Source organism: Oncorhynchus kisutch, linkage group LG28 (genome assembly GCF_002021735.2).
Source record: "Oncorhynchus kisutch isolate 150728-3 linkage group LG28, Okis_V2, whole genome shotgun sequence".
Lineage (NCBI taxonomy): Eukaryota > Metazoa > Chordata > Actinopteri > Salmoniformes > Salmonidae > Oncorhynchus > Oncorhynchus kisutch.
The window spans coordinates 17,703,835-17,717,734 of record NC_034201.2 but is presented as its reverse complement, the minus strand read 5'-3'; the positions used below and the strand labels follow the sequence as shown (position 1 = coordinate 17,717,734).

At 45.3% G+C, this 13,900-nt stretch overlaps 1 protein-coding gene across 2 annotated transcripts; it reads right to left on the bottom strand.

Moving 5' to 3' along the window:
• Positions 1–2,705: 2,705 nt before the first annotated feature.
• Positions 2,706–13,704, bottom strand: LOC109875618 (serrate RNA effector molecule homolog). 2 transcript variants are annotated; one of them, XM_020467997.2, is made up of 20 exons: positions 13,617–13,704; positions 12,805–12,944; positions 12,516–12,659; positions 12,292–12,438; positions 11,902–12,090; positions 8,837–9,006; positions 7,517–7,707; positions 7,217–7,348; positions 6,790–7,006; positions 6,139–6,314; positions 5,892–5,953; positions 5,701–5,779; positions 5,371–5,565; positions 5,103–5,273; positions 4,808–4,961; positions 4,495–4,688; positions 4,192–4,348; positions 3,862–3,951; positions 3,582–3,684; positions 2,706–2,969 (listed from the first exon to the last, which is right to left on the bottom strand). In XM_020467997.2, exons 2-20 carry the CDS (start codon positions 12,924–12,926, stop codon positions 2,894–2,896), a joined length of 2,769 nt encoding a protein of 922 aa, XP_020323586.1. In that variant the 5' UTR covers positions 12,927–12,944; positions 13,617–13,704; the 3' UTR covers positions 2,706–2,893. The 2 variants fall into 2 exon arrangements, with proteins under 2 accessions (XP_020323586.1, XP_031663706.1); XM_031807846.1 differs by having other exon boundaries at positions 4,808–5,273.
• Positions 13,705–13,900: the final 196 nt, after the last annotated feature.

The window sequence follows — 13,900 nt, the reverse complement described above, 5'->3', positions numbered from 1 at the left end:
TATACACTGCTCAAAAAAATAAAGGGAACACTAAAATAACACATCCTAGATCTGAATGAATGAAATATTCTTATTAAATACTTTTTTCTTTACATAGTTGAATGTGCTGACAACAAACTCACACAAAAATTATCAATGGAAATCAAATCTATCAACCCATGGAGGTCTGGATTTGGAGTCACACTCAAAATTAAAGTGGAAAACCACACTACAGGCTGATCCAACTTTGATGTAATGTCCTTAAAACAAGTCAAAATGAGGTTCAGTAGTGTGTGTGGCCTCCACGTGCCTGTATGACCTCCCTACAACGCCTGGGCATGCTCCTGATGAGGTGGCGGATGGTCTCCTGAGGGATCTCCTCCCAGACCTGGACTAAAGCATCCGCCAACTCCTGGACAGTCTGTGGTGCAATGTGGTGTTGGTGGATGGGGCGAGACATGATGTCCCAGATGTGCTCAATTGAATTCAGGTCTGGGGAACGGGCGGGCCAGTCCATAAGAGAGCACAGGGCGCCAGTGGCGAATTTGCCAATCTTGGTGTTCTCTGGCAAATGCCAAACGTCCAGCACGGTGTTGGGCTGTAAGCACAACCCCCACCTGTGGACGTCAGGCCCTCATACCACCCTCATGGAGTCTGTTTCTGACCGTTTGAGCAGACACATGCACATTTGTGGCCTGCTGGAGGTCATTCTACAGGGCTCTGGCAGTGCTCCTCCTTGCACAAAGGTGGAGGTAGCGGTCCTGCTGCTGGGTTGTTGCCCTCCTACGGCCTCCTCCACGTCTGCTGATGTACTGGCCTGTCCCCTGGTAGCGCCTCCATGCTCTGGACACTACGCTGACAGACACAGCAAACCTTCTTGCCACATCTCGCATTGATGTGCCATCCTGGATGAGCTGCACTACCTGAGCCACTTGTGTGGGTTGTAGACTCCGTCTCATGCTACCACTAGAGTGAAAGCTTCTACACCTGCTTCTACACCTGCATTGCTTGCTGTTTGGGGTTTTAGGCTGGGTTTCTGTACAGCACTTTGAGATATCAGCTGATGTACGAAGGGCTATATAAATAAATTTGATTTGAAAGCACCGACCACATTCAAAAGTGACCAAAACATCAGCCAGGAAGCATAGGAACTGAGAAGTGGTCTGTGGTTATCACCTGCAGAACCACTCCTTTATTGGGGGTGTCTTGCTAATAGCCTATAATTTCCACCTGTTGTCTATTCCATTTGCAAAACAGCATGTGAAATGTATTGTCAATCAGTGTTGCTTCCTAAGTGGACAGTTTGATTTCACAGAAGTGTGATTGACTTGGAGTTACATTGTGTTGTTTAAGTGTTCCCTTTATTTTTTTTGAGCAGTATATATATATATATATATATATATTCAGCAAAAAAATAAATTGTCCCTTTTCAGGACCCTCTCTTTCAAAGATAATTCATAAAAATCCAAATAACTTCACAGATCTTCATTGTAAAGGGTTTAAACACTGTTTCCCATGCTTGTTCAATGAACCATAAACAGTTCATGAACAGGCACCTGTGGAACGGTCGTTAAGACACTAACAGCTTACAGACAGTAGGCAATTAAGGTCACAGTTATGAAAACTTAGGACACTAAAGAGGCCTTTCTACTGACTGAAAAACACCAGAAGATGCCCAGGGTCCCTGCTCATCTGCGTGAATGTGCCTTAGGCATGCTGCAAGGAGGCATGAGGACTGCAGATGTGGCCGGGGCAATAACTTGCAATGTCCGTACTGTGAGACGGGACAGACAGCCGATTGTCCTCGCAGTGGCAGACCACATGTAACACCTGCACAGGATCGGTACATCCGATCATCACCCCTGCGGGACAGGTACAGGATGGCAACAACAACTGCCCGAGTTACACCAGGAACGCACAATCCCTCCATCAGTGCTCAGACTGTCTGCAATAGGCTGAGAGAAGCTGGACTAAGGGCGTGTAGGCCTGTTGTAAGGCAGGTCCTCACCAGACATCACCGGCAACCTATGGGCACAAACCCACCGTCGCTGGACCAGACTAGAAAAAAGTGCTCTTCACTGACAAGTCACGGTTTTGTCTCACCAGGGGTGATGGTCAGATTCGCGTACAGGGTCGAAGGAATGAGCGTTACACCAAGGCCTGTACTCTTGAGCGATTTGGAGGTGGAGGGTCCGTCATGGTCTGGGGCGGTGTGTCACAGCATCATCGGACTGAGCTTGTTGTCATTGCACAGCGTTGATATTGCCTGCGTTACAGGGAAGACATCCTCCTTCCTCATGTGGTACCCTTCCTGCAGGCTCATCCTGACATGACCCTCCAGCATGACAATGCCACCCGGATCGCAATCCCATTGAGCACGTCTGGGACCTGTTGGATCGTAGGGTGGGGCTAGGTGGAAGAGTGGGGTAACATCTCACAGCAAGAACTGGCAAATCTGGTGCAGTCCATGAGATACACTGCAGTATTTAATGCAGCTGGTGGCCACACCAGATACTGACTGTTACTTTTGACCCTCCCCTTTGTTCAGGGATATAGTATTCCATTTCTGTTAGTCACATGTCTGTGGAACTTGTTCAGTTTATGTCTCAGTTGTTGAATCTTATGTTCATACAAATATTTACACATGTTAAGTTTGCTGAAAATAAATGCAGTTGACAGTGTAAGGACATTTCTTTTTTTGCTGATATATATTTTAAAAAATGCCATTGTCATCAAATGTTTTTTATTGAGGTTATACATTTTTGTAATTCGAGTTGGTTACAATTGTACTGAGACTTTGCGCTGCAGACACTGAACAAAAAAAATAGGAGGCTAATTCATCACTTAACATAAGGGGATGAGAAGGGGAAATTACAATGATTAGAAACAAAAGAGATTAAAATAAATGGATAGTCTAGAAGAAGTCCATGTCATCAGGTGCATCCAGGTCACGGTATTCAATGATGTTGCGTGGATCTCCCCGAGACATTCTGAAGGAAACAGCCAGGATGCAGTGCAAAGAGGCACAGCATAGAGATAGGAAAGATTGAGAGAAAAATTAACAGAGGTTTCTAAACATAAGCCTGTCATTAGCAGAAAAGGAAAGCTTTTTTTAAAAATGTTTTTATTTAACTCTAATTTTACCAGGCAACACATTCTCATTTACAGCAACGACCTGGAGATTAGTTACAGGGGAGAGGAATGAGCCAATTGGAAGCGGGCAATGATTAGGTGGCCATGATGGTCAGATTGGGAATTTGGCCAGGACACCAGAGTTAACACCCCTACTCTTACGATAAGTGCCATGTGATATTAGTGACCAGAGCCAGGACACCCGTTTAACGTCTCATCCGAAAGACGGCACCCTACACAGGACAATGTCCCCAATCACCGCCATTGGGAATTCAGATGTTTTTTTAGACCAGAGGAAGAAGTGCCTCCTACTGGCCCTCCAATACCACTTCCAGCAGCATCTGGTCTCCCATCCTGGGACCGACCAAAACCAACCCTGCTTAGCTTCAGAGGTAAGCCAGCAGTGGGATGCAGGGTGGTATGCCGAAGATAATGGTGCGGTATTCGTCCCTAACTGACCATTGTCTCACCTGTTGTTGCGAGGTTTACCAGGGTAGCCACCACCCTGTCCACGGAAGTTGTCATAGTTACCCCGACCGCCCCCATACTGGTTTGGTGGGTAAGGAGGTCCACCTTGGGAAGAGTAAGGTACAGTATGTCAGAACAGAACACCTGAGAGCTGCAACCAAATTAATTACATAGTTGTGGTAAACTTAAATTTGTTAAATTCTCAGGATAAGTGGCGATGTAAAAAGAGCTTAATAAATCAATGTCATTGATAATATGATAGGAGATGAGGCAGGGGCTCACCTCCGTAACCCATGACAGGAGGACGAGGCTGGCCGGGACCGAAGCCCATGAGGCCCTGGGGAGGGAAGGGCATGCCTGGAGAAAGAACTCCTACAGAGAGATGGAGAGAAACAGGGTCAGTGGAAAAATACACACCTAGATTTAATGATACAGCTACACCTAAACTCTTCTAGAAACATTTGCTCCCCGGGGGATCTTTTCAGGAGGATGTAACATTATAGAAGGTTTGAATACAAAAATGTATGTTGTAGAACAAATATGATTGTCAGCGACAACAGGGAATCGTGTCAGCGCTATTCATTCTATTTCTATGTGCAACGTGTCTCTCACCCTGTCCTGGGCCAGGCGGAGGAGGTGGCTTCATCTCCGGGAGGGAAGGTCGCTTGGCATCCATGAGGAAATTGTTGAAAAACACCACCTCCTTTTTCACCTCATCAATTTTGTCCCCGTGTTTGTTCAGGATGTGCTTGCGCACAAACTCTGGGCCCTGGCCAGGCAGAGGGAACAAATTAATTCACATTTTAATCTGCACCACACCGTGGCAAGGGAAACACAGACCAGTACATGCTTAATGCTTTTTGGATATACAATATTTCTGTTTGACAATTTACTTCCATCCTAACAGACACACACCTTGAACTTCTTGCCACTGAGGGGGCAGAGCCACTTGTCCTTGCCCAGCTCCTGGGTGTTTGCCGACACAAACTTCTCCACCTCATGCTCTGGGTCCTTCCGGCCCATCTTGCCTGCCTCCTCCTCTGATAGCTTCTCCTTCACACTGAATAGGGGGCTCAGCCTCTCCTCAAATGTCTTCTGCCACTCCAACACTGAGTGCATGACAGGGGGAGGGGGAGACAGTCAGTCAATCGTGTGTGTCAATGTATGATGCAGCCATCTCAAATGTGTGCCTAGCCAGTGTTGAATATTACAGTAGTGTCCTGCTCACCTTCCCCGTGTGTGATGCGGTTGGGAGGGATGGGCCCACGCACATGGATCATGCCACAGCGGTTGGGCATCTCATCCTCGCTGGGGTACTCGCAGTTGTTGTAGTAGTCAATGGAATGGACAATACGCAGGTACAAGAGAAGACGGTCCAACACCTGGGAAGAGATGAAGGAAATCAAGTCAAGATAATGTACTTTTTCCTTTTCATTTGACCACTTTAGCGTCAGACAAAACCCAAACATTTCACTGCATAAAAATAATGTAAAGCTGCTGTGTGCCAAGGCAGATGGATGGACCTTGACCAGCGTGTCATCCCTCTCCACAGTGATCTCGGCTGGGTTCCCCTCCTTGCTGCCCTCCTCTGCATCAGCTCCGCCCACACTGCCCAGTAGCTCCTCCTCCTCAGCGCTCACCTCCTCTATCAAGTAGTCAGTGATGTTCTTCAGGATGGGGTTCTGAGCCGCCATCTGATACAACCACACAATACGGGATTAAACATCCAAGAAACTGATAAGTTCATGATACATACTGCAAAGACGCCAAATTGCTTTCAGTGTCTTGTACCTCCACAGCAGACACATTATCTCCCCGGGCCTTTTGGCTCCACAGCCTGCCTCTGTCGTCCAGAGAGTGGATGAGTTTGGCTGACAGTTTGATGTCATTGCGCAGCACCTGTTTGTGCTGAGTGATGCCATTGATGTTGCGGACCCTCCGGGCTAGGTCTCTGTTCACCCCCGGGGCCAGCTCACAGTCACGCAGCTACACACAGTCAAGAGGACACATACAGGGTCAAAACACTCACTAACCAGCTGTGTGACTCAAGTGCCATATCTTGCTCATCATCAGGTTCCAGTACTGCCTAACGTTGTAGTCTTGAAAGGTTGTTAAACTCACTCTGATGTTCTGGAGGTTCCAGCAGGTCTCCTTGATGTTGACACTACGGTCAAATGTCACCCAGCAGCGTCGGAAGAACCTGAGGTGAATGACAGACGTTACATTTTCAACCGTCCAGTACAGTCCATTAGCAGCAAGGAGCAGCAGACAGGGTCCAGCTGTGGATGTGGTCACGTGGAAGTGGAACTAACCTGCGCTCCGGTTGGGGATCAGACAAGCACACTCTCATAAACCCAGGATATCTCCGACATAACTGAGGGAGGCAAAAACAACAGGTTAGTTATTCCTCCTGGATGCCTCCACTCATTGTGTGTGTGTGTGTGGGTAACAGCTGTATCTGAGAGTCCCTTGTATCAATGTAACTTCAGAGTAGAGTGTCATTCTGACAGTCCATACAAGTGTTCAGTATGTTTGTACAGTCAAATTGCTTAAACTCACAGCTATGATCTCAGCCTTGGAGATTGTGGGGGCAATGCTCCTCATGAATAAAGAGCAGGTCCTGTGGAGAGGCCTGGGTCTCAGGGGCTGGTCCTCCTTGGGTTTCTTCTCCTCTTGTTTCTCCCTCTCTCTCGCCCTTTCCTTTGGTTTCTCCTCTTTGCTTTTCTTACCGTCAGCTACACAATGAGTGGAGCAGAGAAGTCATTACCTTACCAAAAATACACTGCTCAAAAAAATTAAGGGAACACTAAAATAACACATCCTAGATCTGAACGAATGAAATATTCTTATTAAATACTTTTTTCTTTACATAGTTGAATGTGCTGACAACAAAATCACACAAAAATTATCAATGGAAATCAAATTGATCAACCCATGGAGGTCTGGATTTGGAGTCACACTCAAAATTAAAGTGGAAAACCACACTACAGGCTGATCCACCTGTTGTCTATTCCATTTGCACAACAGCATGTGAAATTTATTGTCAATCAGTGTTGCTTCCTAAGTGGACAGTTCGATTTCACAGAAGTGTGATTGACTTGGAGTTACATTGTGTTGTTTAAGTGTTCCCTTAATTTTTTTGAGCAGTGTATATTTGAATACTAGAATTTGTGAAAACAGTGACCCCAACGCAGTGCCTTCATCACTCACCTTCACCCTCTTCTTCCTCTTCATCCTTGTCCTCCCCCTCCTCCTTTTCCTCATCGTCCTTGTCCTCCCCTTCCTCCTTTTCCTCACCCTCATCCTCCTTCTCTGCATTTTTATCAGAGGAATGATGGGAGTTGGAGTCCGAATCGGAGTCACTCTCAGAGGCACTGGCCTCATCTTCACTGTCTCCACTGTGCTTCCGCTTCCTCTTTTTACTCAGCTAACAAACACATGGGAAGGAAAATAGGTGGTGGTAAAGGTCAATAGATCCATCACTGATACAAATCAATTAGCCCAAATCCTAACTTGAGTACTGTTTTAGTGCAAATTTCCCACCGTCATCGATGCAAGTTAGGATTTGGCCCATTAAGAGCAGCACATTCAAAAAGTCAGAAAGACAGACGAAGACACATGGACGCTAAACACTAACCTTCTTAGGCTCAGGCACAACTTCTTTGCTTTTCACCTCTTTTTCTCCTTTCTCTTCTCCCTCACTCCCTTCTGCTGCTGCTTCACCACCACCGTTTGCCCCCTTCTCCGTGCTGCAGGCATCACTCTCCCCCTGTGGCAGAGTTTGCTACATCAATGACTAGTTGACAAGCATTTCACTACATCCGCAATAACATCTGCTAAATAGGAGTATGTGACCAATAAAATTTGATGACTCCCTGTCTCGAGGGGAAAGAATAGAGCAGGGCAAAGAAAAGGTGGTTACGACAAGATAGCATACATTCTCTTTGTCAGCTGGGGGTTTGCGGTCATTGTCCTGATTCTTATCCTTGGGCTCCTCTTTTTTGGGGGGTTCAGTTCCAGGACCAACAGCTGCCGCCCTGTCAGCTCTCTCCCTCTCCTCTTCCTCCTCAGACGGCAGCTCCAATATACGCAGGTCATGATCTGTCCCTCCCTCCATCTTTATCACCGCTGAATGACAGAGGGAGGACAGGGGTAAGGACACTGGTCACCAACCGGTCGATCGTGATAAAGCCTTGCATATCTATTTTTGTCTTATTCATTTCATGCTGTTGGCAGTAGGTGCACTAGCTGCCCTAGCGCTGGCATAGTGAAGTGTTCCCAGTTTTAACCATTTCATGTGTCTGAAGGTAAAACTGTGCCTACCCGGCAGCCCCAGGGAGAAAATCAAGATAACCGCAGACACTGATCTGAGCTTCCTTATGTAAAAACTGTAAAAAGAAGCCTCAAACGCACAGCAAAGTTGATACTGTGAGATTTAAACCATGACTAAAGAGTGTCAATGAATAGAGCAAAGACCTTCCTTTACAAGGAAGTTCACATTTAAGTTATTCAACACTTCACCGTCAAACACTTTGTTCGACACTTTTATAAGTCATTAAATGTGCTTCTCCCTACTTCCACTACAACCAACACTACAGTTGCAATGCATAAGTAGCAAATTGTATAGATAAGCTTGCGTTATTTTTATCAGCTTGTCTTCAATATTAAGAAATATTAAACTTTCTCTGGTCATAGGAGTAACAACATGAATTGGTGCATGGGGCAGAAATAATGCAGTGCGACTAAAGTTGCCATTAGCTGGAATAATGTGTGTCCTTTTGGTCAGTCTCAGGGAGGGACGGTGAGAGGAAGCCTTAGACGCAGGCCATCAGTTCAGTACATTTTTAAAAAGCAAATTATGCTCACTCAGCTGTGCCTCAAGTAATACAACAAATTATATATTACCAGTGTGATTTTTACATTTTTAAATATCATTTCAAAATGGTCTGAGAAAAACATTGAACCACCCTCATTGCTACAGAACTGTTTTTAAATAGGTTAATGTTGTATAGGCGTACATTTTTTAAGCCAGGCCCAGACTCAGAAAGTGATATTGAATCAGAAAAGGTTTGGTGACCACTGGGTTAGGATATATAACCTGTTGAGGTAATTAAACCTAACTAAACCAACAAATAACACCCATCCTGACACTGCTCGAAACTAAGGTTGACGTCCAAGTACTCTGCAAGAGAGCTGAATGAAGCCATTAGAGAGGTCTCCCACTGCCACCCACCTCCAACCACACCCACTACTCTACCTGCATCCAAGACCTTCATGATGGCCTGGGCCTTCTCCATGTCCAAGGAGACTGTGTCGAACCAGCCGTTCTCCATCAGGAATATGTAGACATTCAGCCGGTTCTGCAAGCCACTGTGGGCCTCAGCCTTCCGCCGGCCCGCCTCATCCGGGTGGTATTTGGATCTGAACCTGAGTTCACAACAATGTCCCCAAAAGAGCACGGGAGAGAGACAGGGCAGGGATGGAGGGGAGGAGAGCAGAATGTTAGAGAATGTCCTTGTATGTATGGCCAGGCCAAATAAACTGGCCTACAGCAATGAACTGGGACTAATATACTGCCATTCTATACCCAAACACTAAATCAAATTTAAAAAACAAAATTAAAATACTGGAGGAGAACTTTTTTCTGAACGTTCCTGTATCCTGCAATGTCTTATTTTGGGGGAACACAGCATCAATTAAATGCAACTACAATATATACTCAAAAGTATGTGGACACCACTTCAAATTAGTGGTTTCGGCTATTTTTTTACCCCCCTTTTCTCCCCAATTTCGTGGTATCCAATTGTTTTTAGTAGCTACTATTTTGTGTCATCGCTACAACTCCCGTACGGGCTCGGGAGAGACAAAGGTTGAAAGTCATGCGTCCTCCGATAACACAACCCAACCAAGCCGCACTGCTTCTTAACACAGCGCGCATCCAACCCGGAAGCCAGCCGCACCAATGTGTCGGAGGAAACACTGTGCACCTGGCAACCTTTGTTAGTGCGCACTGCACCCGGCCAGCCACAGGAGTCGCTGGTGCGCGATGAGACAAGGACATCCCTACCGGCCAAGCCCTCCCTAACCCGGACGACGTTAGGCCAATTGTGCGTCACCCCAAAAACCTCCCGGACGCGGCCGGTTACGACAGAGCCTGGGCGCAAACCCAGTCTCTGATGGCACAGCTGGCGCTGCAGTACAGCGCCCTTAACCACTGTGCCACCCGGGAGGCCCCGAGCTCAGTGACTTTCAACAGGGCTCCATCATAGCAAGCCACCGTCCCAATCTGTCACATTTCTGCCCCAGTCAACTGTAAGTGCTGTTCTTGTGAAGTGGAAACAACTATGAGCAACAACGGCTCAGCCATGAAGTTGTAGGCCACACAAGCTCACAGAACAGGACCGCCGAGTGCTGAAGAGTGTTAAAACCATCTGTTCTTGGTTGCAATACTCACGGCAGAGTTCCAAACGGCCTCTGGAAGCAACGTCAGCACAATAACTATTTGTTGGGACCTTCATGAAATGGGTTTCCATGGCCGAGCAGCTGCACACAAGCCTACGATCCTATAAACGCTACAGCATACAATGACATTCTAGACGATTCTGTGCTTCCAACTTCGTGGCAACAGTTTAGGGAAGGCCATTTCCTGTTCCAGCATGACAATGGCCCCGTGCACAAACCGAGGTCCATACAGAAATGGCTGGTTTGTTGAGATCGGTGTAGAAGAACTTGACTGGCCTGCAGAGCCCTGACATCAACCCCATCAAACACATTTGGGATGAATTGGAATGCAGACAACAAGCCAGGCCTAATCTCCCAGCATCAGTGCCCGACCTCACTAATGCTCGTGGCCAACTGGGAGCTAGTCCCCCACAGCAATGTTCCAACATCTAGTGGAAAGCCTTCCGAGAAGAGTAGAGGCTGTTATAGCAGCAATGTGTGGAGCAACTCCATATTAATGCCCATGATTTTGGAATGAGATGTTCAACAAGCAGGTGTCCACATACTTTTGGTTATGTAGTGTATCTAGGTCCACTCAAGTGACTGGCATATGAAGAAACACTTTTGTTCTGCACCTGGAAATGCTCTGGTGTCCTACTGTGGATTCTTCACAAAGTTTGCATGGTGTTATGTTTGTGTGTGAGTATAGCCGTTTGTGAAACATATCAGGATGCTTTAGGTCAACGCACCAAAAATAACTCAAAGGCAAAAGGGACACATATTCAAATAAAATAACATAACACAGTTTAGAATTTTACAGTTCAGAAGAGCAAATTTGCCATGGAGTGGACAAAATTTACCTTTTTTTCTCCCAGTATAACAACACATATATACTGAGAGGGGTCTCTTCTGTAAAAATGGGCTCCACTTCACCCCCCTACTGTGTTTGTGTGCGCACACAATTTCATTTTCGGTTTTGGGATTCGATTTGATCCAAATATAAAAACAAAAATGGGGGAAAAAAGCATCACATACTAAAGAAAATAAAATATTTCCATGCGCGCAAGTGGTTTATTTGTCTGTCTAGCTAGTATCCCTGGTACTGTACGTCTAAAAGCAACTGCATTGTGCGCAGTGCAAACCCTAGCTGTCTAACAACGATTCCTGCGAGGAGTTCCAGTTTTTCCTCATCTTCAAAAACCTTGTTGTGAAGGGCGGGGGAGGAGTGGGAGGGAAGAAGGTTTGGTTAAGTTAAGAAAAAAAAAATAACATTGACATTGTATCATAATCCCTGGACACACTTGTGTAAAGTGTGATAAGCAAAACCGACAAACATACTCTGTTAAAAACTGTGTCAACTGATAATCCAAATCAGACTCACTTAAGAGCCAAATCTCTATCCTGTACTGTTTACTAGCTAGGCTATTTACTGACCTCTCTATTGATGATGGTAACCACCCAAAGCATTAACCAACTATTCTTATCTGAAGGTGGCATGGTATGCATGATAAGCCTGCCCAAAATACCAAGTATTATCTTAACACTTTCAATAATAGATCAAAATCGTTATATATAAAAATAGCTTAAATTAAATATGTTCAGGATGTTTTAAATACACCCATTCAACTATACCCTTTTTTAGTTAGATATCCAACTAAAAGTCTTGTATGCCTTGATAATGCAACCTGTCAAATATAGGCCTAACGTCTTCCACAAACTATACTGTCTTTACCAAGCTATTAACGAACAGCTCCGATAGCGCCAGATCCATTTGACTGACAATTTCTGTGAATAGAAAGGTTGTCAGGGTTGCCAGCCTAATTCACAGTGAACTGATCATGAATACTAATAATAGAGCAGCAAAGGCTATGATAATCGTACCACTCTTCATCTTTGTGCGCAAGGAAGAAGTCCTGCATCTGCTGCCGTCGGAAGTCTATCTTGTACTCATTATAACGTTTGACTGCCTCGGTCTCATCCACAGAGTCATCCAGGGACAGAAGGAACTCCTTAAAGCTCTTCATCACCGGAGGTGGCAGGCCCAGATCCATATCATGGATGTTTCCTAGCCTTTGTAGACAAATGACAAGGTTAAAAAGTGTGTGAGATAACCAGTTACTTAGAAACTGACTAACTAAGGGCAAGCTAATCTATTGGGTGGAACAGTCACAGCTCCAGTCAAGGACATGGTGCCATCTTATTGTCATCTGCTTTCCACAGATGACAAAGTCTGCATGAACAGGTTGGTTGTGCCCAGTCTACCCTCCTCACCTTGCCTGGATGGGTATGCCATGGTGAGGCTGCATGAGATGAAGGTCAGGGTGGCCCCAAGGCTGTGGAGGGGCGTAGCTGGGGCCTCCGCCACCACCGTAGCCCAAGTCATACCCACCATGGTAGGGATCTCCTCCATGATCATCCCTGATCAAAACAGAGGGAAGATTAACTCAAACATTGTGTACAGCAATGTAGGTAGTGTAGATAAATGTGATTCTCACCAATCTCTCCTCATGCGTTTCTGTTGGGGACTCATGTCGTGCCTGGGTGGGGAGAACCTCTCCCTGCGACCTCTCTCGTAGTCCCGATACTCCCCCCGGCTACGCCGCTCCCTGCCCCTGTCCCACTCCCTTGCAGATGGGCGCCAGTAAACGGAAAGAACAAAAAGATACATGTGAAACACCATGTATGTACGACATGGATTGGAATTGTTCTCTCTAATTTCAAAAGTTGCTTCCAATGTGCCATTTTTCTCTTTTGTTTTATACAAGTATATTCCCTCTTCCTCACCTGTCATTCCAGTCATCCCTACGCCTTTCCTCTCTCTCTCGGGAGCGGTCATAGTTGTCGCTCCTCTCACGACGAAACTTGTCTCTCCTTCTGCGATCATATTCATCATCACTGTCCGCCATCACCCTAAAAATGTAGGTCTGTAGACAAATAGCATAAACATTAAAATGGTAAGTAGCTAAATAGCATAAAAATTAACATGGTAAGTAGCTAACGGCAGCAAACAAATTAAATCGAACGGGCCACAGTAATCAAGCTAATAAAATCATCATAATTTGTTAAACACCAACATTACGTTGTCCTTAGCCAAATGTGTGTAGCAAAGCATGTGCCTCCTGATTGAGTTATGCTACTGGGAGTCACATGACCAGTTAGCTAACCAACATCTTACATGGCATGTCAAGTAGCTAGCTAGCCGTTTATGTAGCTAACGTTAACTAGCTAGCTTGAATATCTGTTTTTCGAAGTAGGTTAAGTGAAGCTTGCTACTTCTTTCTTCATGGTAGGCTAGTCGTAGTTTAATTAGGTACTTCCATTTTACTGCTAGCTTAGTTTACATGTTCATAGTAGCAAGCTAAAGTTAGCTTAGCTAGCGTCCCCAGCACTGTAATTTAGCTATCTAACTAGCCGCGTTAGTTGGAAGAAGCTAGCTAGTACCGGTAGACGCAAACAAAGCACGGTCGGTATTTTTACTAGGCCCTTGTATTTTACGTGCTACAAAACATATGCTGTTACTTATTTTTTTACATAACATCAGCTTTAGCATACATCTCGTGACAGCATCAAATGAAACTTTATAAGGGGTAAATTACCTGTTAATAAATCACGTTATTTTAGCAATGCTGCGTGGTCTCTTAATGGCGACGCCGTTAGACAGGAAACACATTTTCCGGAAGTTGGATTACACGTTCAAACTGCATATTTAGATAAGCATATAGCCAAACACACAGAAAAAAAGAACAATAAAACGTATAATAAAAACAAACTTCACAAAGTTCTTATATCCCTTTAATTACACATATATAGGTTGAATGCTTCAAAGGCAACATATGAATTTCAGGGGACGTTAATAATTGCACAAAAATATGAATCATAA